The following is a 27,499-nucleotide window of genomic DNA, read 5'->3' on the forward strand; positions in this document are numbered from 1 at the left end:
AGAGGATATAGAATGTCAGAACATGTCAGAACCCACATCAAAGGTGAGGTCAAGAAGATGCTTGATCTCAGGGTAATAGAGCCCTCTACTAGTCCATGGTCTAGCCCAGTGGTGTTAGTACCAAAGGCAGGATCCAAAGAGTTGCGATTCTGTGTGGACTATAGAGCTCTTAATGCAGTCACCAAGACTGATGCCCACCCTTTGCCAAGGACAGATGAGTTGGTGGATAAACTTGGTGCAGCCAAGTACCTCAGCACACTGGACCTTACGTCAGGCTATTGGCAAATAGCCCTGACAGACCATGCCAAGGAGAAAACTGCATTTTTTACCCCAGTTGGCCTATACCAATTCAAGGTTATGCCTTTTGGACTGAAAAATGCACCTGCAACATTCCAGAGGATGGTGAACCAAGTTCTGGCTGGGATGGAGGACTTCTGCATGGCATACTTGGATGACACTGCAGTCTTCAGCCACTCCTGGGAAGAACATGTGACCCACTTAGGACATGTTTTGCAGGCTCTTGAGCAGGCCAATCTGACCATAAAGGCAAGCAAGTGCCAAATTGGTCAGAGTAAAGTGGTCTACCTTGGACATGAGGTAGGAGGTGGAGAAATAAGGCCTTTGCTCAGCAAGATTGAAGCTGTGCAAAATTGGACAACACCTACTACTCAGACCCAGGTGAGAGCCTTCTTAGGCCTCACTGGGTACTACAGGAATTTCATTGAGAACTATGGGACCATAGCTTCTCCTCTGAATGTAATCTCCTCTCCAAAATTCCCTAAGAAGGTCAAATGGACTGAGGAATGCAATCAGGCCTTTGAAAACCTGAAGAAAGCTCTCTGCCAAGCTCCAGTACTCAGAGCTCCTGACTACCACCAAACTTTCATTGTACAAACTGATGCTTCCAATGTAGGTATAGGTGCAGTTCTTAGCCAACTGGATGAGAAGGGTAGGGAACACCCCATTTGCTTCATCAGTAGAAAACTGAAGGATCCTGAAACAAGGTGGGCAACAATCGAAAGTGAATGCTTTGCTATTGTGTGGGCACTGAAGAAGTTTAGGCCATACTTGTATGGTTCTACTTTTGTCATTCAGACTGACCACCAACCCTTGAGATGGTTAATGCAAATGAAAGGGGAAAATCCAAAACTATTGAGATGGTCAATCTGCCTCCAAGGGTTTGATTTCACCATTGAGCACAGGTCAGGGTGTCACCATCAAAATGCTGATGGACTCTCTAGGATGTATGTCATCGACTAGAGGTATGAGGTTCATCCAGGAGCGGATTAAATCCTCCTGTCCCTTAGTCTGGGGGGGGCGAGTGTTAGGAAGAATTCTCTGTTTAGGCTGAATTTCCTAACCTAGTGAGTCCCCCAGCAGCTTTGCTGGATTTGTGGGGTTTATTTTTTTCTCCTGCCAAGAGTGAGACTCTTTTACCCTCACTCTTGGACATGACTTGAGAGTGTTTCTGTGACTTGCTATGTGCTTATGGGCTAGGGGGTAAATTTCCCCATAGGCCATCATTGGTTTTTGAATGTGTGTTACACAGCACCCTCAGTGCAGTAGCACAGGGGTGTCTTAGAGACCCCCAAACATAGACTCCACACCCTGGGACTGACTACTGTCTCCCTGGGTCAGTAAAGTTACCATTGACTTTACTAGTCTTAACTTAGGAACTTAACCAGTACAAACCATCTTACTGTGGAAGTACTGGTAGGGGCAATTAGATTGCCCCTGGGTCTGTTGTCGAGGGGGTACTGTCCCATGCCCCCTCGCCGAGTTCTGGCTGGTGGCAGTGGATACCACGGAAATATTCCACCGGAATATTTCCCAATGGGATTTCCCATTGGTTTTTGATGCACCACTTTTTAGTGCAATGTTAAAGATACCGCCGGTTTATTTAATTAATATAAATTCACCGGTTGGGATTTTTTTCCGGAACTCGCCGCCAAAATGGCGTCTAGGTTCACTTCAGTAACCCTGAACCCGAGTCGAGCCTTTGTTCCACTTTGGCGGGCTTCTGCACAGAAGCCCTCCAAAGTGGTGCCATTCTGTCTGGGTACCACAGGGGGTGTGGGAGGGGGTTTAGGCACCCTGGACCGAGTTGCCTTGCCAACTCAGGTCGCACTCTAGTGTGATTGGCCCAAGTGGTGAGCCACCCCGCTCACCACTTAGCATGTTTGAGGGACAGCTAGGCTGTATGAATGGGGGTTTGCTGCATAAAAGCAGGGTTTTTGGGACTGGTTCTTCAGAAGTCGCCACAGGACCTAAGAAGCCGAAGAGGGAGAAGCCGAGCCGACCTGCCAAGACGACACCACCGGTGAAGCCCTGCAGAATCGTCTCACCACTTTTCCCGACGACAGAGGAGATCTCCCGCCGGAGAGTCTTCTTCCCTTAACTGGTGGGGACAACCAGTTGCTGCCTTCTTTTCGCCGTCCCGAAGCATCTCGTGGCCGCCTTGCCTGTGCCAAGCATCCCGGCAACCGGGATACCACTTTTTACCTCAACCGCGAAAGAGGGGTAAAAATCCTTTGTGACCGGAGAACTCCACGGCTGGCCTCATCCCTGGTAGTGCAACGACCTGCAGCCTTCCTCCCCGTCGAGATCACCTCTTCCTCGGGACGACGCCGTGACTTGCACCCACTACCAGGAACGACTACCACCGCTGGAGGATCCTTTCCACTTTTAAAGGTACTGTGTTCCGCCCGGCCTCCCTTGCCACCGATTGTACGGGGTAGATTTAGCCCTCGGCTCTCGAACCTGGGTAGGTCTGGGACACCCTAACTAAACTTTTCAGAACCATAGTAAAACCGTTTTCTACTCACCTGCAAAGACTTGTGGCATCGTGTGATCTTGGGCACATTTTCGCCTGGCTCCCTCTAACGCGGGCCCCGAACTAATTCCCCTTGTTCAACTATTGACTGTCTTTGCTAACCTTATGTGAAAAGTGTTTTACCTTACTGCTCTCTTTATTTTTTGCCTTTTCCCTCCCTTTTGGTAATACTTGTTGGAGTACCATCTAACGTTAAGCGCTCACCTCTGGTTGGAAATAAGTGGTGTTAACTTAGAATTGTCCAACAAACGATTAGGGATGTACATATGAGTAATAGTAACTGTGTTTGACTTTCTTATCTTTTCTAATGTGCTAGTGTAATTTATGAGTGTACCTTTAATAAATAAGTCTATACTTTTACACCTAGCTCTGGTCAGTGTTTGCTTGTACTACTGTGCCTCTGTACCTAATATGTATCCTCTGTATACTGCCTAACTCTTCTTGAGGGAAGTCTGACTGCTCAGCCACAGCTACCACAGTGAATCTGTATGGTACAGACTGCTACCAAGTGGGTTTACTGCCAACACCTGTAGACTTAAATCTTTTGCAGTGGTCCCAGAGGGAACTGCACAGGTTTCTGCCTAACAGTGATCCTGGACAAATCATCTAATATATCTTACATTACTGTGCTATCTTCTGTGAGGTTTGCCTACTTGCATGCTGCTGGTATCGTTTAGCTCATTACTTGATCTTTCTTTATATGTAGGCCATTTGGGTGGAAGGGTTGGTAGACAGAAGAGAGCGGACCATATGTTGCAGGCCTCAGGGAAGCATATTTTAAGAAATGAAAAAACCTTTGCAGCAAAAAGAAGTGTTCCCTGGGCGCTGGCTAATACGTGATATGAAGTGAAATAAATAAAAAGAGTTGCGTTAGGTTGTCAGCATGACTGTTTCTCCAAAACTGTGTAGCTGCTGCACAGATGCAATATATATAGAAAGACATTTTAAAAAAGTTAATTTAATGCGCCAACCTTATTAAAAAAAAATATTATTCAAAGGTGAGTCTTTTTTCAGTGTTAACCACTTCTTTTATTCTTCACAATAATTAAGAGGATGAAAAAACAATTAATTTTCTATTGAGTGTTTTCTTCACACTTGTATAATTTCCACAAAAGTCTTTTTAGAACAAATCCTTGATTCAAATTAATGTGAGGTGTTTCAAGCACAAATCCTTAGTACAAAGTAATGTAAGGTGTTTTACTCCACACCTTATATTTGAAACTCTATTAGGCACAAATCCTTGATTTTAGTGTCACTCTCAAATCCTTGATACAAATTAATATGAGATGTTTCAAGTACAAATCCTTAGTACAAAGTAATGTGAGGTGTTTACTCCACACCTTATATTTAAAACTCTATTAGGCACAAATCTTGATTTTAATGTCACTCTCAACACGTGTTTCCCCATTGATATTTAGCAATGGGTCATCAGGAAAGGAAAACATGTCCTGGTTTAAGTAATTTGAAATGAATGGTCAGTTCACTATTCACTTTCTAAACGGTAAACATTTTAAAGATGCCTTCTGTTCCAATATATGGGTTTTAAGTTGGTCCAATCAGGCTGATTTCTTTAGATTCTAAGGTCCTCTGCTGCCATGATAAGCGTCACCCCAGAAACGAGTGGAGAGCATATTTTAAGGTCTGCTTATTTGACACAAAAAGCGGTTTGCTTTTTGGTAAAAGTCAATGGTTTTTATGCACGTTTATAAATGAAAATGTCACAAGCCATTCTTTTGGAAGTGTTTAAAGCTTTAAAATACAAAAGACAAACCCAGATTAAATGTATTAAATCACATCGATTGGTGTGTTGGTTCTTATATACTTCCCTTGATGATGGAGAGAATGAAGGTAGAATCATTCCCATTTTGCATAATGCCCTTCTATAATATTTTGTTTAAAAATGGTCAGGTTTGGTAATGTGATTTGTGTACTTTCCAAGTTCGTTTCTATAAAATGAGATTGTTTTAGTTCATGGTAAGAACTGGAAAAGAAAGTGTTCAAATGCAGAAATTGTAGAGTTGGCACACATCCCAGCTTCACTCCTTCACCACTCAACTAATGTGTGCCCCTTGGCATCTCATTTAATCTTGTATCACCTAACCTGTCAATATTGCCAGTCCCTAAACCTTCCACAATTGTCAGCCCTTCAGAGTGATTTCCTTCTCATGGTATAATCTTCATAAGAGCCTTAGTCACATATTTATTTATATTGCACACTACAGGCATTTGTTCCTTTGATATATATGGCAACACTATTTGAAAACCATATCCCACTTCTAATCTCAGTCTGTCTGGATAAAGGCACCTTCCAGGTAGCTTCTAATATGCCTCCACTATCCACGCTACGGTATGTGTAGCGTTCCCCTTCCTTCCAAGCGGTGGTCTTTATGCATGCATGAGCCCCTTTGTATTCTGTGACGCAGCTAATGTGAGTTCTCTGTCTATTATGGCTTACATGTACCGTTTACATATGGTCCTGCATTAATACTACAGGTTCCATACTTTCCTGGATGTTATTGATAAAAAGTATCCGGTATGTACTAGAACAGTAACCTCTTCGTAGACTGTTAATGTTGGTCTTCAAATGGTACTTGTTTATCATTCTGATTAGAGCAAGAATGAAGAGGGCAGGGGGATTAAAGGGACTACACATGCTTCTTATTCTGTGAGACAGCATATCAACCTATAGGATGTGAGCACGACAGGTGGGGGGCATGACCTGTATTCTTCATTCCTTAATTCCTTTGGTTTGGTGGAAGGGGGCCCCAAAGATGTCCATGCCCATGGCCCCAAAAGTGCTTGAGATGGCCCTGAGGGTAGGGGGCTAATGCAGAAGCAGGGGGATCAGGGCATGATTCGTTTGTTACATCATTGATGTGTAGAACAGAAAAGGTAGGGCTTTCTATGCAATGTAAGATTGAGATGTTTTGTGAGTCGTCTGGAGCAGTGGTCAATGAGTGTTCCAAGTTGCGTTTATGTGTATCTGTGGTGGGTTTGTTTGATAGCGGACAAGTGCCTTCACATGGTGTATGTCAGGGATCAAGTTCTAAAAAAAAAGTGGGGGGCTCATTAACATAGGCGATGAGATGTGGCGTCACCAGAAATTAGCATATCAAGGTAAAATATGCATATTTCATTCAATTGGCTTTGCGTAAGCATGTAAATTGCACGGGTCATTTGCCTTTCATAAAATCAACCTACACAAAAAATCAAGAGAGGATATTTTCTTCACATAGGGTTTGAAAATGTTAAAAAGTGTGCATGTTTGAAACCCCAAGAATCAATGCAACATTTTCACTGGAGAGTGCAGTCATGAAATCTGACGTTTCACCTTTAGTTGTTCGTTATTTTTCACCAGGTTATATGGTGTAGTGGTGAAGTGCCCGACCTGGACCTGTGAATGTGGCAACCATGGTTTGAATCCCCAGGTTGTGCTTAAAATTGTAATTTCAAAAAAGACACCCACACACTCGGGGGATGGCATCCACCCTCTGAAGAAAGTGGGGAGATGGTATCCACCCACACATGCCCTCAACTTGAGCCTTGGTCTATGTTCCATTGTGCAACCCGTGTTATTTTGGTGGATGCGTTGAGTGCCACAGGATATTGTCAGTTAGGGTTGGAGGTAGAATGATTTTTGAAGTGGTCATTGTTACCATCATCTTTGTCCAATCAATGCTGAACTTGATTGCATGGCACACCACGCAAGCGTGCACTTTAAGCAGCAACAGCACAACGAAAATGGAAGAGTTTTGCTTCTGTTTCTTTTTGCCAGAGACTCACCAGAAAGCCAAGGATCACAGGAGGGATGGACAAAAGGAGCAACTGACAAGGGAGCCAAGGACCAGAAGAGTGTGACTCACCAAAGCAGCCAAAGAGCAGAGGGGTGAGAGTACAGAGCACTGAGGGCCTGCTGAAACAAGCATTGATAAAGCCAACAGTTTGGTTTGTGTGTCGGTAATAGAAAGACATATGCCAGGCACTCATGCTCTATGCCTAGATAATCACACCAATTTCCGGTGTTGACATTTTTTGGCCAGGCAATACCGTTAAGGCAGTGCCTGGCAAATGCCTATCCCATGCCTACACAGAAGCCAAAATGGTTGTCTTTGCCAATGCTTGCATTGAATTGAAGCAACTGCAGCCATATAATTACTGGCAACTACAAAGTGTATTGAGTTTAAGGTAGGGATTTGCTTAAAGTATTGAATGTCTACTTTACTCAATTACCAACATTTATAAATAAAAGTATTTATTAATAGAAAAGGATACAGTACTACTTTGAAATGAACATGTCACCTGTCATAGCTGCATTAACTTCCTGTACCATTCATATAGGAAAATGGCACATAGCTACTGACACTGTTTAGAGACCTATGCAGTCCAGATCTAATGGCAAGCAAAGTGTGATTAAGCTATTTATGTAATTGTGTCTTTTAGTGTAAATGAAGATCAACAAATTAGACTAATAAACATTCTCTAAAGAAATGTGTCAAATAATGTCTTGTTTAATTTGCATGCACAGTTGGCTCAATCATTTCTATTCACGAATATAAGGTTTTGATATTTGTCGGGACAAATCTAGTGCCATTCGTTTTTTATTATTCCAAGAAATGTCTAGTCTAGCCAAAAATCACCAAGCACTATTGTAGTTTTAAAACCAAAGGTCAAGCCCCACCTGGCCCCATCATGCCCCTTCCCCTGCCTTTTCCCGACCGCTATCACCATCCCACTCCCTCTTTTTTGAATGCAGCCAGAGTACCACTATTTCCTTTTTCCACTTCCACCACTGATGTCAGCAGACCTCCCCTTTCTCTTGGGTGCCAGAGCGCCAGAGACACTCCAGACGTACCCTTTTGTTTCCTAAGGAAGGAGATACCTGAGGCAGAGACACAGCAGGCTTCTCCAGGCATGACTTGCACATGAGGTGCAAGTCATGCCTGGAGAGCTGACTGGACCACAGCACAATACTTATACCTAAAATCTATCCTTCTCTTGTATCCTAACTTACAATTCTATTTAATTCTTGACTTCTCTCACCTACTTTCCCTTTGCCATTTAAGCATGCCACTATTATTCCTATTTTGAAAAAACCTTCCGTTGATGTCTCTTCTGTCTCTAATTTCCGTCCTATCTCACTTCTCCCATGCCTCTCAAAAATCCCTGAACGCGTAGCTGACACTCAACTTTCTACTTTTTTCTCCCAAAATTCCATTCTTCCTTGTTTCTAATCTAGGTTTCACCCAGGTTATTCTACTGAGACTGCTCTCCTCTCTGTTCTTGACTCACTACACTCTGCATGTCACACTAAACAGTCTTCTCTTCTCATTCTCCTTGACCTTTCTGCCGCGATCGATACTGTTGATCACACACTCTTGCTCTCTGACCTCTCTTCTTTTGGTTTTTCTGGTTCTACCTTTCTTGGTTCGAATCCTATCTCTCTCAGATAACTTTTTCAGTTTCTTGGGCTGGGGTCTCCTCTGAAACATATCCACTCACTTGTGACGTTCCTCAAGCCTCAGTCCTTGGTCCTTTTATTTTTTCCCTCTACACTTCTTCACTAGTGTTAGGCAGAATCACATGCAATACCCTTTGGGAACACTACATGCAATTAAGATTACAAGTGTAAGTACAATTTCACCTTTGCTACAAGCCTGTACTACATACTTATGTGGTAGTAGTGGCTGAGCAGCCAGACTTATCTCAAGAGTTTAGTGAGCAGTAGAACAAGTTACACAAAGGACCAACAAATACAGTGATTCAAATATACACTTACTCAAGGTTTCTTGGTAAAATAATATACATTTATTTACTCAGTAAGTTTGAAAACATCACACTAGCAAGAGCAGCTCAATATCACACACTAATAAACCACAAATACACAACCGGTAAGTAAATGAACACGTTTAGCTCCCCTGAAGTGGGAGCAAAATGGCACTTCAGATACTTAATAAAGGGGTAAAAAGACCAGGTTATAAGAATAGACAGCCCAAATACATTCATAGGCAGGGCAATGGGTTTCAGTTAACTACAACCAGCAATTCTTCTCAGTAGGCCTGGGCCAAAGTCAATGGTTCAGAGTCTTTGTATAGGATAGCACAGTTCTGGTAGATAAAAGTCTTTGCCAGAGAATTTAGAAGAATTTGGCTAGGCGAAAAGTTTGACAAATGTTTAGGGAAGGACAAGCTTTCGAAGTTGAAAAGGTTTTCACAAACTTTCTCGATGGCCGAAAAGATTTCCGGACCACGTTTCCACAGTACCTTGTTAGTGAAGAAGAGCTGTAGCTGAGGCTGTTGTTCCTGGCAGTTCGAGAAGATCTCGCTGTTCCTGTGCTTCAGGTGTGGGGACAAGAAGGAGGACGTCGGGAGGTTCCTGCACTGCCCAGGGATGAGGCCAAAAGCTTTAGCAAGATGTTGGTTTAAGGTGTGAGTCCACAAGCTGGTTTCCTTCCCTCTGGCTATCCGGTTTTCCACAGCACTCTGATGAAAATTCGACCAGATGGGGACGGTGTCCAGGTGGCTTACGATTTGGTTGTTCAAACCAAACTCAAGGGAAGAAGTTAACCTTGAAGGGCTTCTCTGTCAATGGAGTTTCAGGCAATTCGGACCTGCAACAGGACTTCACCGGTCGTCCAGGAGTTGCAGCAGTCCTCTTCCTTCAGCTCGTCTTCGGTTCTTTCGTTCCAGTGGTCGATTCTGCTTTCCAGGTCCCAGAGACCGGCTTTTAAACAGTTTTCCCCCATTCATTAGAGCCTGGCTGTCACTCACACAGCAGTGTGGCTGTCCTTGCCAGACAGCCAGCCGGCCAATCACGCCAGAATGCATTTAGGTCTCCTAGGAGACTAAGCACAGGGAGTTTAGGGCACCTCCCCCACATTCTGTCCACCCCAGACACCCTGGCGCCAGAGGAGGGCTTCAGCATTGAAGCCCGCCAAAGGCCAACTAACAAAGGGACCAAACCTGGTTTGGCGCACAGAGACAAACACAAGAAGGACCTTTCCTAAAAGAAATGGCGAAAAAAGTTGACCGGGGTCTGTTTTTACAGATAGGTCATGGGCGCCATATTGAAAAACATGGCTGACCCGATTTTTAGCTACCGTTGTTAGCGGTCGAGAAAAATCATTGTAGTTTGATCCAAACCACTGCCACCAGCCATTTAAAGTAGGAAAGGGTAGCATTTTACTGTTACATGAGTGTGTTGACTCAGGGGAAGCTAGGCAACCCCTCCAGCACTCTATGGTAAGATAGGGTGTGCTGGGTCAGTACATTTAAAGAGACTAGTAAAGTCAATTTAGGTTTACATGCTCTGGGAGACAGTAGTCAGCCCCAGAGGAGGTATTTAAACCTTGGGAAGTCTGAAGGACGTCCCTGTGCCACTGCACTGAAGGTGCTGTGTGACACCCAGAAAAAGATGATGCCTATGGAGTTGTTTTAAAACTCCATAACCAAAGAACACAAAAGTAAAACATGCATCAAAATAAAAAGTTCAAAGCCCCAAAATATAGCAAACAAGCTGGAGGGCTTTAAGGTAGAGGGGATTTAGCACTTGTGTGAGAAATCTCCCTAACAACTAGCTGGGGTTATCTTCTCTTTTGGGTTCTTGCATCATTTCTATGCTGATGATACACAGCTCTTTCTTTCATTTCCACATTTTTCTGATGAGATCCACCACAAACTTAGCGCTTGTTTACTGGCTATCTAATTATGGATATACGATCACTTTCTTGCCCTTAATGCTGCAAAAACTGAAGTCATTTTCTTTCCTTCTAACTCATCTTCTCTGGCTTCTTTACCTTTTGTTATTTCATTTCCGCTGGCTCAGTTACCTATCTCCTCAGTTGTGTGTAATCTTGGTCTTTTTCTTGATTCAAATCTTTCTTTCACTCACCACATCTCACTTACTGCTCGCTCCTGTCGTTTTCTTCTCTATAACATCTGGAAAGCCCGTTTGTTCATGACTTTTAAAGCAACTAAATTATTGGTGTCTGCTCTAATCTTTTCACGACTTTCCTACTGCTCTTCTGCACTCTTCAGGCTTCCAATCTCTCGCTTGGCACCACCTAAATCGGAATTTCATGCTTCTATTCGTGTTCTTGGTCTACTGGCCCCTCGTGACTGTGGGCCTCATTACACGGTAGGCGGTGGGGGATTACCGGCACCGGTAAGGGCACCGGTGCCGGTAATCCCCTACCGCCCTACTACGAGGTCCCTCAGCGGGTCCCGTCCTTAACGTGTGGTCAGACCACACGTTAAGGACAGGACCCGCTGAGGGACTTCAGAGCAAATAACGGTACCGCTAATAGCGGTACCGTTATTTGCTCCTTCCCCATTCCCATTGAGCCCTATGGGGGCTCAAATGGGAATGGGGAATGGTAATTGGCATGGGGATTTACCGGGTCTTCCAGGGTCGGAATGACCCGGTAAATCCCCATACCGCCTACCCGGACTCCGACCGCGGTAGGGGATAGCCATGGCGCTAATAGTGCCATGGCTACCGACTACTGTGTAATAAAACCCAACGTCCTTTCCTGGTCCCGCGAGGGGAAGAGGCAGCTAATAACGGGCCATTTGTAATGTGCCTGTTATTACCTCCATCCCCATTCCCATTAAGCCCTATGGGGGCTCAAATGGGAATGGGGAATGGTTCCTTCAAGGAGGAATTACCGGGTCGTCCAATGTTGGAATGACCCGGTAATTCCCCATTGAAGGAACCCCGGTAATGGAGCCCGGTTTGGAGGCAGCCATGGTGCTAATCGCACCATGGCTACCTCCAACCTCGTAATGAGGCCCTTTGTGTTTTAAATTTTGATCCTACTGGGCCTCATTACGAGTTCGGCGGTAGCCATGCCGCTATTGGCGGCATGGCTGCCGCCGAAATCGCGTCCGTGTTTGGGTCCTCGGAATGAGGACTTACCGGGCCATTCCGAGTTCGGAAGGCCCGGTAATTCCTCCCTCCAAGGACCCGGACACGGTCCTTCCCCATTCCCATTTCAGCCCCCATAGGGCTGAATGGGAATGGGAGAGGGAGCAAACAACGGGCCATTACGAGATGGCCCGTTGTTTGCTCCCTCTTCCCCTCGCGGGACTCGCTCTGCACGTGCAGAGCGGGTCCCGCGAGGGGAACTCGTAATCGGGCGGTACGGGGTTGACGGCACCGGCACCTTTACCGGTGCCGTTAACCCCGTACCGCCCGACTCGTAATGAGGGCCACTGTCTGTACTGTTTTAATGCTATGTGAAGCACTTTGGTGTAAGGTGCTAGAAATAAAATACAAATACAAAATGCAGCTGCAGCAGAATCCCTGGTTCAGTCTGTCCTCTCCTCGGCTGCTGGGAGTTCAACTCTATACAAGGCCACTCCAGGGAAGGACCATTGTCCCAGACGTCCGATGAGGTGATAGCACAGGTATTCATTTTTCTCACAGGGTATCCAGGAGTCCAAGGCACCCCTGCTTAGACACCAACGGTGGCTATTTGTAGCCAAATGTAAGTGCACTATGAATGACAGGAGCCCCTGCAACATGCAATGAATGAAGGACCCCTGAGATTCCAACTTCCATAGACATACAAGGGAGAAAAGACTCCTTAAAGTGTGAGGTGCCTCAGTGTTGCAGGGGAGAATTGTGTATGCCTGCGAAGTAAGTATTAAAAATCCATAGGTCAATAATGCTCCTTTTAAAGTGCTTATTTGTCCCGTGGGGGTTGTAATACTTTCTAAAAGGCACATAACACAACATTCCATAGTAGGGAGAAGAACACTCCATTCTGGTTTAGATGTAGGGCAAAATAGCTTCAATAGTGATATTTAACTAATTGGAAACTAACAGTAAAGCCCAGGACCGGTTAGACTATAGGGGATTTGGAAGTGAAAGGATTTCTACAGCACATCGTGAATACTATTCTTTACAAGAAAGCAATACACATGGGAATGTGAGATGTCTGGTTACTACATCAAAAGGACATGTGGCTCCTTCTGAAATAAGACATCTGCACACAGACGGCAAGACACAAATGCTGCGTTTTGTGTGTCTCTTAGTCAAGGTTGCATGAGAAGACATCATACTTTAGGAAGCTGCCCCTTCAAGACACATGGGGCCTCATTTGTGAGTTCCTCTTCAATTACATGGACAGGACGGACATGTTTCTTTTTCACTTTGGAGTAAACATGTCCCCTATGGGCAATTTTCCAGGTTTGCAAGGTAGAGCGCAAAAGTGGAGGGTAAAAACGTGGCGTACTGGCTTGTTCGCTACTCTTTTGCATTCTACCTTGCAATAGGAGTAAACGCTGCATTCCATTTACATATAGCAGGCAGTGTTTACAATGGATTCCTATGGAATTTGCCTAATTTTTGATGGTGTAAAATGAAGAAAATTGCACAGGAATCCATAGTATTTGTGCCAGGATGAAAATTGAAGGGCGAGGCAGACTCGTTACTTATCATCCGTGCATCCTCTCTGCCACGCAAAAAGCTGAAAATGAACCGTGACGTAAATTCCATGTGTAAAAGTGTAACGTAACACTTTCTTTTTTAATGCAGGAAATTTGCATTACTGCTCAATGAAAATGAGCCGCAGGTTTGTTGTTTGGAGACAAGGATGACAGAATCAAAATTGGAAACAATAAAGCAAAACAGACTCGAACAGGCAATAAATGATGAAAACACCAGGGGCCTCATTACAGAAACTTTGCATTGGTGTAGGTGCATTTCTACCCAGTATTACCAAGTATTATCACTAGGGCAAATATTGTCATGGTGTTCTTTTATGGTATGTTATGCTATGTTATCTTGCATTTGTATAGCGCTTCATTCCACAGGTTATGTCATCAAAGAACTTTGCCTGTCAGACAGGCAAAGTATTACTATGAAAGAATATGCAGTATTGGTAGGGAGGAGGAAAGACGGGTATAAAGTTGGGATGTGGGTGGAGGGCAAATAAAAGGCTTAGGAAGGCATGAGAAGGAAAAGGTGGGGGAGCTATGTGTACAATTGGACCAAATTTATCGTGGGAACTCAACAGTAATCTATGGGGCGCAGCGTTGAAACTAAAGACAGCTGGGCAGAGGTGTTATCCACACCAGTTGGTATTTCTGCAATTTACTCATCTCATCTATTGAAGAGCTCTTTACTTCTATTTGGGCTGGTTGAAATTCGATTTGAAAAATAAATCAGTTTTGACTGTTATGTAAGGCTCTCATGCAGAAGGGATGTGACCAAGCAGTTTGGGCTGGGCTGCCCCTTTTGTGGTGGGACCAAGCCTGATTTGCATATGGTCTTTGCCTGTAATGGCTTGGCAAGTGAAAAACGATGGCCTGGAGGGTTTCCCAGAGCAATGCCAGAGGTTAAGACTGAGTCTAAACCTTCCAGCCATCCCCTCCTTTGTTTTGCTGTAGTCACCCCGAGTGGGACTGGTATGCCCAGACGTGGGTCCCGTACCGTGCTAGGCCTAGTGACCCAAGCAACTCCTCATTGATGAGACCCAACAAGGCCGAAACCTGTTTGAGGATGCTTGTGGTCTCGTGCAGAAGGGATGTGACCAAGCAGTTTGGGCTGGATTGGCCATTTTGGGGTTGGACCAAGCCTGATTTGCACATGGTCTTTGCCTGTAATGGCTTGGCAAGTGAAAAACGATGGTCTGTAGGGTTTCCCAGAACAATGCCAGAGGTTAAGACTGAGTCTAAACCTTCCAGCCATCCCCTCCTTTGTTTTGCTGTAGTTACCCCGAGGGGGACGGATATGTCCAGACGTGGGTCCTGTGTCTGCTGGGTCTAGAGACCCAAGCTACTCCTCATTGATGAGACCCAACGAGGCCGAAACATGTTTGAGGATGCTTGTGGTCTCGTGCAGAAGGGATGTGACCAAGCAGTTTGGGCTGGATTGCCGATTTTGGGGTTGGACCAAGCCTGATTTGCATATGGTCTTTCCCCTTTTGTAATGGCTTGACAGGTGAAACACAGTGTTCTGGAGGGTTGCCCAGAGCAATGCCAGAGGTTAAGATTGATTCTAAACCTTCCAGCCATCACATTGTTTGTTTTTCTTATAAGTCTTCACCCGTTGAGAATATGCTGATCTACTTGTTTTATCCTGAGTCTTTCTCCTAGCCCTTTCTGCCTGGTAAAAGCGTTTTTTAGCCAATCTAACCACGTTATTATTACCAGGGTTTAGTGGATTGGCGATTTTTCCTTTTTGCCGGTTCAAGAATATATACTGTCTGTTACAGAGAGTCAGTGACAGCTGCTAATAATTTCGAAACAACAGGGTCTGACTCATAAAGTGGTGCTTGCGAAAAACGTCTGGAAGACCAGGCCAAAATTCTCCACAGAAACAATTTCAGTGTCATAGTTGAAGAGTGGTGATGTATTTTATTAATGCTCACATTAGGAGTCTTCAGCTCAAAAGGCATACACGTATGGCCAGGGCACGGTTAGTTACTCTACCTGCACAATCCGTTAGATTTACCAAAGATACAATCGAGAGTATGCCCAGCTGAGCTGATCTAGTTCAGACATATAGGGTCTCATTACACGTAGTGCGGTAAGGGTTTACCGGTACCGGTACGGGCACCGGTACCAGTAAACCCTTACCGCCTTACTACGAGGTCCCTTTGCGGGTTGGTACTTTAACGCCTGCTTTTTAGCAGGCGTTAAAAACCAACCCGCAAAGGGACCAGGGTGCTAATTACGGTACCGCAATTTGCGGCACCGTAATTAGCGCCTTCCCCATTCCCATAGAGCCCTATGGGGCAAAAATGGGAATGGGGAAGGGCAATGGAGGAAGGCAGAATTACCGCCTTCCCAACCTTGGAATAGGGCGGTAATTCCCCTTTCCTCCAAGGCGGTACCGGTAAATTACCGGCATGAACCATGGTGCTAATAGCACCATGGTTTACCGCACTACGTGTAATGAGGCACACAGTCTATCGGGAGGGAGGTATGGGCAGAGCTCTCATGAAGGTGAATATTGTCGCCTTGAACAATTCTTTTTGAACAGAAAGAAAATAGATGGGTCACGTGGTTTGCATTTAACTCGGGGTGTTAAAAGTTATGGTTTAAGACATTTCACAAGCAGCACTTCCACAACATCAACTAAAAACGTGTCCTTCTTGACAATAGTTAACCGTTTGTGAAAAATAATGGCTACTCCGCTTCCAAATTTCCCTTCCCTATTAATAGGCAGAAAAGCCCTCAAGGCACAAATCGACGATAAGCGACGATGATATCCAGGTTCCAGTAATACAAAGAAATCGAGATTGTAGTCGGAAGTAGGATCATGAATAACAAGTCGTTTTGTAACTGCCAATCTCGCGTCAAGTAGCGCAGCATGGATAGATGGATCAGGAGAGTCTGAGAAGTGTTCTCTGGGCAGACTGTCAGTCAGGTCTACAGGGGCTGAGGTTTGCCAGAAGAGCGGTTTATCATGTTCATGCGTATAGAAAAGCCGCAAGCCACCGGGCTCAGGAAGATGTTGAACTAATGTCACGGCTATGGATTCATCAATAAGGGGTGAATCGAGAACATCTTTGCTTGAGTAATTGTCTCCTTACAGACTCTAAAAATAGGGTACAGCGTCTCCTGATTAATATCAAGAAGTAAAGTAAAAGTAGTGAAGTAAAACGCATGTTTAATAGCGAGTAAAGTAAATAGAGACAACATGTTAAATTATGTCTTCATGAACTGGAACAAATTCAGCAGGTCCAACCATCAGGTTTAATGCAAAAGTGAGCAGTTTCTCTAGTCAAACGTGAAGACATGTTTCCATATTTTAGCTTTCACATTGGTATGTTCAATTGGATTTTGCCTTTTACATTGAAGGTATTGTGAAATAAAGATTCTCTCAGAGAGAGAGAGTTTCCTGTTGAAAGTTGCTGTGAAGTTTAAATGCTGTGTCTTGAAGGGAGAGAAATGTTTTATGTTGTTTCCCTGTCCGTTTCTGAAGTCCGAATGTTTGGAATGTGATCAATTCTATTAGCACCCTGGGAGGCGCACAGAGCCAATGAAAATGCTCAGAACGCGGCCTGTATTCACAGAGGTAAGCCTGCGTTCCGAGCACTTTCGTTAGTGTTAGGCGCTTCCCTTCCCTGCTCCCCGCTCCCCCTTCCCATTAGCATCCGTGTAGATCACTGCACGGGTGCTAATGGCTTTCTTTTCTTTCAAAATAACGAAAGAAAAAAGGTAATTTTTCCTCGCTGGCTTACTCCGCGATGCCTTCACCCAGGCAGTTCCCTCTTCAATGTTGATGACATCAGTTATCAACATTGAAGACAGACTTCCTGGTTTGAAGGCAGCGCATCATCAGCCGCCAGGATAAGGTAGGCTTTTCTTTCATTATTTCAAAGTAAAAGTAAACCATTAGAACCCGTGCAGTGATCTACACAGGTGCTAATGGTGATAGGCCACTCGGTGGCTGGCCACACCGTTTGGGCACACCACCACAAGGCATACCACCTCAGTAGTAATTAACTGCATTTTATTTATTTCTATTGTCTTCCTCCTTGAATTCTGTCTTTCTCTGTTGCTTCTTAAAGATTATTTTAGGAGATTATGGCCCTCATTCCGAGGTTGGTGCTAAGGGAAAAACGATGCCGGTGAAGGAATACCGGCATCGATTACTGCTACGGCATATTCTGACAAACCAGACCGCTATTAACGCCATCGTAAAGTACGATGTAGTTAATAGCAGTCTGGTCACGCGCACGAGATCCACCATGCCGGCATTAGCGGCATGCCGTAAACCGGAGTAGATCACAAGTGAGGCAGACATGCAATTAATGGCCTAATGAAGGCGGAAAAAGTGCTTATCGGCACGCCGTAAATACCGGCATCGCCGAGATGCAGTAAAAAGCCCTGAGCAGTGTTCCAAACTGCCACAAGTGCACACAATCAGCACAGGTGGAGGCAATGGAGTCAGGCCTAGTACAAAAGGAGCACATCCACACACCACACCCCCTTCCACACCAAGATGATTCCAATAGTAGTAGCATTACTGGAGCTGGAGGACTTGCTTGCATTGCCACAACATCAACAACAACACCAACAGCTGCCACCACAGAGGGGACGCAGAATGAGAAGGAGGGTGAGACAGGCCCAGCATGCCCCACCAGTGCAGCCACCATTACCACGCCGGCAGCCCCCAATCCCTCGCATCAGAGCCAGTCCTTTCAATCTAACATCTGTGCAGATCCACACCCTCTACCGTCTGGACCGGGACACCATCACCACCATAGTAGACCTGATACACAACGACATAGTGAGCCTCATTGAAATACGCACCGCCATCCCCCCTCTACTGAAGGTAGTGTCTGTGCTCCACTTCCTTGCCACAGGCACCTACCAGCACACAGTGGGGCACATGCAACGCATATCACAACCCTTATTTTCCCGGATTCTGAACCAAGTGCTGGATGCCCTCCTCAAGCACACAGGGGACTACATATCCCTACCACGGACACCCTAGGAGATATTCAATACAAAAGTTGCCTTCCATGCACTGGCAGGCATGCCAAATTGTGTAGGTGCCCTCGACTGCACCCACGTGGAGTTGGTGGTCCCGCATGCCATGGAGGTGGTGTATCGCAACCGTAAGCAATACCACTCCATCAATGTGCAGATGGTATGCAACACCAGCAAGATCATCACACATTGTTGTGCCTGATATCCCGGATAAACTCATGACTCTATGGTCCTGCGGAACTCCACGCTACCACGCTTCATGGAGCAACATGCTGGACGACGTGCCTGGCTGCTTGGTGAGTTGCCTGATTGGGCCATGGCAGTGCATCGGGGTTGTGAATTGGGTGAATGCATACTCCTTCTGGGTGGGAATGGGGGGGGATGCACACTCCACCTGGGTGGGAATGGGAGGGATGCACACTCCACCTGGGTGGGAATGGGGGGATGCATACTCCACCTGGGTGGGAATGGGGGGGATGCATACTCCACCTGGGTGGGAATGTTGATGTGACTGCACAATGTGCACATCACCGAACAATGTGCTCCAAAGCATCACAAACGGTACATGACACCCAAATCCCATAGTAATGAAGTAAGGTTGACACCTATCACTACATGACCAACAGGAAACCACCCCACATCCCACAACACATGCACCACTCATCAGCGGCCCTCACCCTCTGTAAGGCCATCCTGCACTATGCAGTGCATATGCACTATGTTGCTGTCTCCCGCATATCACCACACAGGACAATCATCCCTGGGAGTGTGCTGAACTGAGCCAACTAGGGAATCCACAGTGTGTCACCGGGTTGGCACACCCAAAGGAGTGCTGCATGTCACCATGGGAATGATCAGCGCTGAATGCCCACTATTGCACAGACTACTGCGAACGCTCCCTCCAAGTAAATCTCACAGAACACAACACATCACTAATTTGACTCCAACACTGCTGTATGCATACACGATGCACGTGCAACAAGATGTCAGTGCACACCATGTATCATCTTGAAGATGCAACCCACACCATTAGTCCATGGCACAGGACACATAGAGGGACTTAAAATGGGGTCAATGCATCCAGGGACATGTGCATGTGGGCAACAATTACCTGCAGGCATGTGTGACTAATACAGCTGTCCATCATGATTTTGCGAACATTTACCTTCATTCCCCTCTCATGCAGGTGATGGTGGCTATCCCTTGAAGCCATGGCTCCTCACCCCTGTCCGAAACCCACAGAACAGCCGCGAGGAGGACTACAATCGTTCCCATACCCGTACACTTGTGGTCATCGAGTAGACCTTTGGCCTGTTGAAGGCACGATTTCGCTGCCTCAGCCGGTCGGGTGGGGCACTCCTCTACAGGCATGAGAAGGTGGCCAAGATCACCATGGTATGTGTAATGCTGCACAATATGTGCATCCGCCAGAACGTGCCCCTGCCTCCTGACATGGAACTGCTACCACCTGATGATGATGAAGGGGATGAGGAAGATGTGGCAGGACATCATCATGGTGGTGATGCACAGGAGGGACGTGCTGTGCGCAGTCAGTGATCACACAATATTTCTGACATACATGTCAGCAGAGGGTGACATGCTGTTTGGACATAGGGCACTGGGTGTGTGGGTACATGTACACTATGCACTGTGAATGATTAAATGACACATGCGCAATGATGAATGTCCACTCTGGTCTTCTTTTTCACACAACCGGTATATTGAATGTAACAATATTAACATGAGTGACAATACCCTCCACCACTCTCACCCCCCTCCCCCCACAATTCCCCCACACACCATCACCCCCCTTCTGCTCCCCCCACGACTCCCCCACACACCCTCGCCCCCCTATCTCTCCCCCCACAACTCCCCCACTCAAGTCCCATAGAGTCCTTGAAGCCTACATGAGGCTGCCATAACATTCACTCGGCACTCCCAGAGCCAGGGGGATGGCATGTCCCGTTTGCGCAGTGCACGAACCTACCAGTGGAGCGGGCTGGTTTGTGTTGAAATGCTGGTGGATGGTGTGGCCTCCTGCTGAGGTTGTAGGGCGGGATGAACTGCCTCCAAAGCATCAGCGATGCGCCCTAGCACCTCATGGAGGGCCGAGACCTCCTCGCAGAGGCGGTTGGTGTTGTCCCTGAAGGACCGGCCCAGTGCTTACAACTCTGTGCGCCACTCCTCCCTGGCCTGACGGTTGTCCTGTACAAATTCTCTGATGAGTGCAGTGAGCAGGTCAGCCCGCTGTGGTCCTACGGCTGCACCTGTGGCTGTGCTGGGAATCTGGCTGGTATGCCCAGCCTGCTCATCCTCCCCAACACTGAATACTGGACTGATATGTCCCTGGGTGTGGTCATGGCCAAACTGCTCTAGGGTGTTGGTGCTAACGGTATCGCTCGTAGATATCTGGGGGATGCAATTTGGCTTGGCGTATGGACCACATCCATTGTATCATCCTCAATGGTGCCCCAGATGTCATCCTGGCTGTCTTCCACTATGAGGGGTGCCGTGGCTGCCACCTCCCCAGCCACACTGGACTCCTCCGAATGGGGTGTCTGACAGGTGTCTCCAGGCAGAACAGTGGATGGGGGGTGGTGGGGTGTGCCCTCCACGGGCCTTGGAGGTACAGGTGCTATGTGTCCCTGCGGTGACTTGCTTGCTGGGACACGGCACCCCCTTGTCCCCTGGAAGTTCGCGGATGGTTGCTGTCCTCCTGGAACCTCTTACTGGGTGTGGCCTATGCAGAGGTGGTGTCCTGCTCTTCGCTGTCATGCTCACTGCCTGTGGGGGTGGAAGAGAGGGACGGCATGAGTGATGTTTGGATAGACATCATACATACATTGGGACAATTGCTCATCCACACAATTGTGGGTAATAGGCATTTGTGTTGGGAAGGGCACGTCATTTCATACATGGGTGGTAAATGTAGCCATATGTCGGAGTCACTCATGTTGGCCAGGAACAGTGCTGTCTGACATGCTCACTATTTTGGTCATGCACGCTGTGTGCCTCGTGGGATTTCCTACTTTGTGGTATGTGTCATGTACGATATGGCCTTGCAGCAGGCATCAGCATGTGTCTCACTTGCTTCGGCATACTTTACAGGGAGTGTGTGTGTGTGTGCGTGTGTGGCCGACCATGGCGTGACTCTTTGGGCAGACATTGGCATTGACTTTCATCAGATTTGGCTTAGCAGTTCGTCCTGATTGAATTTCCCCTTTCGGAGGCGGGCAGATCCCTTCTTCAGAGCTTTAGGTATTCTTGGCTTGTAGGGGGTACTTTTCAGTCGATCAGCAGTGTCCCAGGGGTCCTGTGTGCTGAGGTTGATAATGGATTTTGTTTTTTAAAGATTGCTGCCGTGCTACTTCCAGTTCCTGTGCGATGACGCTCTTTCCGGTTCCGCTATTTAGCGGTGACCGTAAATAGCAGTGTTCGCTAATTACGGTCACCGCTATTTACGGTCGCCGCTAATGACGCATTGCACTATGTCGGAAGTGTAATCTGTGCCTAGCATCATGCCGGTAAGGGCTTTTTGGGAGCCTTTTGCGGCATAGCACTAGGTACCTTACCGGCATGGCGCAAAGCTCGTGCCTGCAAAGTCGTAATAGTCCTTTATTTGCGGACTGGTGCCAGCACGGACACGCTATTTGCGCCATGCCGGTAAGGGGCGTTACTTACCTCCAGACTCGGAATGAGGGCCTATGTATGACTAAGGGCCTCATTACACGGAAGGCGGTAATGGTTAACGGCCACCGTTAATGGTAACGGTGACCGTTAACCATTACCGCCTTACTACGAGGTCCCTTAGCGGGTTGGTGCTTTAACGCCTGCCTTTTGCAGGCGTTAAAAACCAACCCGCTAAGGGACCTCGGAGCTAATTGCGGCACCGCAAAATTGCGGTGCCGTAATTAGCGCCTTCCCCATTCCCATAGAGCCCTATGGGGCAGAAATGGGAATGGGGAAGGGCAATGGCGGAAGGGGGATTTACCGCCCCACCAACCTTGGAATGGGGCGGTAAATCCCCTTTCCGCCAAGGCGGTGCCGGTAATTTACCGGCATGGTCCAGGGTGCTAATAGCACCCTGGATCACCGCCTTCCGTGTAATGAGGCCCTAAATGTCATTTTGTACATTTGAGATATTGGGCTCATTACGACACAGTCGGTAAGGGGTTAACAGCGCCGTAAAAGGTGTGGGCGCCGTTAAACCCTTACCGCCTAATTACGACGTCCCTTTGCGGGTCCCGACCTTAACGGCTGGTTTTACCAGCCGTTAAAGAAGGAACCCGGAAAGGGACTTTCGAGGTAATTACGGTACCGCAATTTGCGCCTTATGGGGGCAAAAATGGGAATGGGGAAGGGCCAATGGTGAATGGGGAATTACCGCCCCACCAAACTTGGAATGGTGCGGTAATTCCGCCATTCACCATGGCGGAGTTGGTAAAATACCGGCGTCAACCATGGCGTTAATAGCGCCATGGTTAACGCCAGGGTCATAATGAGGCCCATTGTATTATGTTTTATTGCTTTTGTATGGTCCTAAAGGTATAAATAAAGTTTTGAAAAAATAAAAATAAAAAAAGAATTCTGAGTGGCGGAAAGGAGTTCAATAATGACGTCCATCTGTCAATTCCTAGTAGTTTGCAAATATAAACCTGGACCTTTTTATATAATCACAGTGAGATATAAACAAAACATTTTCTTGTACAAGTAGATAGCAGCACATGGCTGAATGCAATGACTCAATAACACTGAATATCAATATGTAATATTTTATCTTAGATTGAAGCATTTATGTGTAATTATACTTGCAGCATTTTAAAGTGATCCCAGTTTGGAAAATAATTAAGTGTCTTCACAGTAATAGCTACCGAGCACAACCTTGCAGCTTTTCTACCCTCAATTTCATTGATCCCTGCCAAGACCTCTCACCTACTCCTCTTGTCGGGAGTGGCGCCCACCTTTGATTCATCCTCAAACTGCCCACAAGTCAAATGCCTACCAGGCTAAGTGGGGACATTCATTATGAAAACCCACAGATTAGAGAGCACAGGACGGAGCCTTGTCTGGCCCTCTGCAAATATGAACTGACCTGGGTTGGCCCACAGAAATGTTGAAGGACGCAAGCATGCCCAGCAGAGGTCCTGAAGTCCTCTTGAATTGGGATATGTAGAAACCTTCATTGCCATTGTCATATTGGAACCAATTTCTTTATAATATGAGCCATAAGGTATTTATCTCCTTGTAGAAACTACCCCTCTCCCTACCCCATGTCACATCGTACCCCGGTCTGGTTTTTAATAAATGACAAAAAACATGGTTGATGTATATTCCATAGTTCGATTCTGAACGACCCTCTTAACTTTGAACTAAAATATACTGATTATAAGTTGCTACACACAACTATTGATACCTCTTGTTAACCATTACTCAAAATGAATTAAATTCTTGAAACTAAATAAAATGCTGATTATACACTTCATTAGGATCACTTTTCAAGCAAACCTTAATCACATTTAAAAATAATTGTTTGTGGATTCCAGTGGGACCAACCATCAAGTAAACTTTCATCACCCTCCACAATCCAGTGACTTCAACTGAATCATGTTAAAAGATTGTTTTCGTTATTATCATTAATTATCAAGGGATTAATTGAGCGGGTTTATGATCTAAAACCATTGCATCTAATGCCATTCCATCGAAATTTTTCCATCTAAAGAATTTCCAACTAATGCATTTTTTTTCTTTTTTGGGGAGGACCCCCCATCCCAAACCACCATTTTTCACCCTTTAAAATTCACCTGAACACAAATTAACCCTTTAACCTCCAAAAGCATGCATTAGATGGAAATTCCTTAGATGGAAACATTTTGATGGAATGGGATTAGGTGGAATGGGTTTAGATGAATTGACTAGATACCACTGAGCATGGACCTAGCTTCGGGAAGCAACACAGCGTTTTAAAAACATAGGGGGAAGAACACAGTGAGGGAAGCAGAGAAAAAAGAATCTGGGAGCTAACAGGAGGTCGAGAGTGGGCAATTGGCAGTAAGGGATCTACAAGCAAGCAGGGGGTTGGTGGAGGGGAGACAATGGGGAAAAGATCACATGACATCACCCTACGTGAAAATTCAAGAGGTTGCTTCTATGGAAAGAGCTAGCTGGACGTACCTTTGATATTCCAAGAGGTGCTGAGTCTTGTCATTGTAAGATTTACGTGACTCCTCCATTATCCGAAAATGCTGCTGCACCTTCCTGAGCTCATTCTCGGTCTGCATCTCAATCTCCCTTTCCTTAGCCGCAGAACGCTTCTTTGAATAAGACTGCATTTTCTCCACCGGTTATTGACTACACGTTAAGAAAAGACAGGAGAGGAAAGGTAGAAGGATTAAACATCAACCAACTTTTATCGACCAAAGCAATTTGTGGGAAGCATTGCTTTTGCTAGAGGACAGGTGACCAGCAAGTGCCAAATTTAGACCAACCTCTGCAAACAGTCATCTGATAGTTGTAAAGTCGGGTGATCAATGACGCTATGTCTAGTTATCAATTAAGAGGTCTCGGCTAAATGAGCCTCTTTAGTTCCCTTCCAATGTTAAGGCATAGAGTACAACTAGCATATGGTAGCTTTCAGTCCAATCAAACAAAAGATGACATTCAGAAATACTCGAGAGACTTTCCAGTCAAAGAAAGTTGAAAGGAGCCACTATGTTTGAGATAAAGGTTGGAGGACATATCACACACCTTTTTTGGTTTAAAATAACTAAGGAGAGGCAGGAAATGTGTTACATGTGTCATGTGTTCCTGGTGTTAAATCCTGGCCACACTCTAAATCTTGCCTAAAAGACAGTTTCCAGGTTTATAAGTGTTTTCATAGACTGCTGTTTAAAGGTCAGCAGTTTTTTTGTGCACTTTTGGTCACCATGAATTCGGCCACTTATTTTCTTAATGGTGCGATCCTCCCACATACTTCCACTCTAGGTCACACTCCCACCCTTCTCACAATCACACCACCCACCTACTCCTCTTCCCCACATACATATATACATATACATGTATATTTATTTATTTAATTTTTTATATAAGGCACCACACACCCTAAGGTCTCAGAGCGTCTGAGTATAGTATATGTATATTTCATTTGTCAATTTCATCCAAAAGTGCTCGAACAAACTGCAGACTTTCAAACAGCAGTTTAAGAAAACACGTATTACACATTTACAGAGGTGACAACTTTATCATCTTTTGATACCTGGCATGTGTTTACGGATTGAACTGTCCAGATTCAGAATGTTACCGGATAAAAGGGCTTTCTCTGTAGAGGCCCACCAAGTATTGACTCAGAAACTCCCTGACAAACATCACTGTAACATGCACCCAAAATGATACCATGTTGGAATCATTCAAGACCCATTACGCCGATGGTCCTTCCATCATCCAACTGCTACTGTTATGGAATCACTGCCAGACCCATTTCCTATGTTGTCCTTACATTATCCAAACTACTACTGTTCCTGATTCACTGCCCGACCACTTGCATCTATGGCCTTTCCAGCATCCAAACTGCTCCTGTTCTAGAATCACTGCAGGACCCATAACCTCTATGAACCGTCAATCATCCAAAATTATATTGTTCTGGAACCACTGCCAGCCCCATTGCCTCCACTCACTCAACTACCTTCTCTCTTCCTCTTTTGGGCTGCACCCATTCTTCATTATCTTTCTTCTGCATATTTATTCTACACTGCATTTCTTCTACACTTGGTCTAACGTCTGCATCAATCTTCAGCCTCCCCATCTTATTCCCACACCCTGCACCTGCACACCTCAAATACGCTGCAATTCTCCCAGGATCTCAAACCCATCTACTCCTTCACCCCCTGTCTAACACACAACACCTGCTCTTATCCCCTACCTGCTATCTCTCTTTCACTTGTACTGTGGAATGAACAATCCCTCTGCAATGAGTCTTCCTACATCACTGACCACTTCAACTCTTATAACCCTCAAAATTCACTTCTTGCTATTGTGGTAAAAATGCAAGTTGAGCATGGTAAAAAGGCGTGAATTTACCAGCTGCTGAAGTGGCACTCTAAACAGGGAGGGGACTTCCTTGATAGACACAAAGTAACTTGAACTAGCCTGGAGAATACCCTAAATAACAGTGGCTCACGTCAAAGAAACATAGATAATAAAGATGGATCACAGATAAGTATATAAAATTTAGCATTAGGCTGAGGCGCGGCAAATAGGCCTCCGAGCAAATCCCATGATCCAGGATTGCACGGTAGGAAGTAAACAACATTTGTTATTTTCGAGGTCATAAACCAGAGCTCACGGGTCCCACCGAAAGGCAATGGGCCTCATTACGAGGTGGGCGGTAAGGGATTACCGGCACCGGTAAGGGCACCGGTGCCGGTAATCCCTTACCGCCCTACTACGAGTTCCCTTTGCGGGACCTCCCTTAACGCCTGGTTTTTCCAGGCGTTAAGGACGGGACCCGCAAAGGGACTCTGGAGCTAATAACAGTACCGCAATTTGCGGTACCGTTATAAGCGCCTTCCCCATTCCCATTGAGCCCTATGGGGACTCAAATGGGAATGGGGAAGGGCCCTGGTGAATGGGGAATTACCGGTCCCGCCAACCTTGGAATGGACCAGTAATTGCTCCATTCACCAGGGCAGAGTCGGAACGAGTTTGGAGGCAGCCATGGCACTAATAGTTGTACTTTCATTCACTCGTAATGAGGCCCAATGAATGCACAACCATTTTATAATTTGGCATATTTAATTTATGAAGCCCGATCTACTGACAGTTTCAGAAAGCCCATGGCGGTTTCAAACTGCCCCTGACTACGCTGGTTTCACATTCAAACAGGTCACCATACTGGAAGTCCAAAAGATCATAGTATCTTTCAAACCTTCGAACTGCAAAGGGGACAGTTGCCCCGCCCAGATCATCAAAGATGCTGCAAGAGACCTCTCTCCCTTCATCTCCAAACTCATAAACCTATCCTTCTCCGCCAACTCTATACCTGACAATCTGAAACAATCATGGGTTCTCCCCCTCCTCAAAAAACAATCTTTAGACCCAGCCATTCCCACAAACTACAGGCCGATCACCACGGTCCCCTTCCTGCTAAAAATCCTTCATAGAGTTGCATACTTACAAATTCAGGAATACCTACAATCCAATCAACTACTAGGGTTACGTCAATCTG

At 45.9% G+C, this 27,499-nt stretch overlaps 1 protein-coding gene across 2 annotated transcripts in view; it reads right to left on the reverse strand.

The window, feature by feature from the left end:
* The window catches only part of CCDC63 (coiled-coil domain containing 63), a 680,572-nt gene that overhangs the window by 425,525 nt on the left and 227,548 nt on the right, over window positions 1-27,499 (reverse strand). For both annotated transcript variants that reach the window (XM_069619536.1, XM_069619535.1), the window contains one exon: window positions 24,451-24,627. In XM_069619536.1, the coding sequence (XP_069475637.1) occupies window positions 24,451-24,608 (158 nt within the window). In that variant the 5' untranslated portion in view covers window positions 24,609-24,627. The remainder of the gene's footprint in view (window positions 1-24,450; window positions 24,628-27,499) is intronic.

The sequence above is a fragment of the Ambystoma mexicanum genome, chromosome 10 (genome assembly GCF_040938575.1).
Source record: "Ambystoma mexicanum isolate Mex_15411 chromosome 10, UKY_AmexF1_1, whole genome shotgun sequence".
NCBI classification, from domain to species: domain Eukaryota; kingdom Metazoa; phylum Chordata; class Amphibia; order Caudata; family Ambystomatidae; genus Ambystoma; species Ambystoma mexicanum.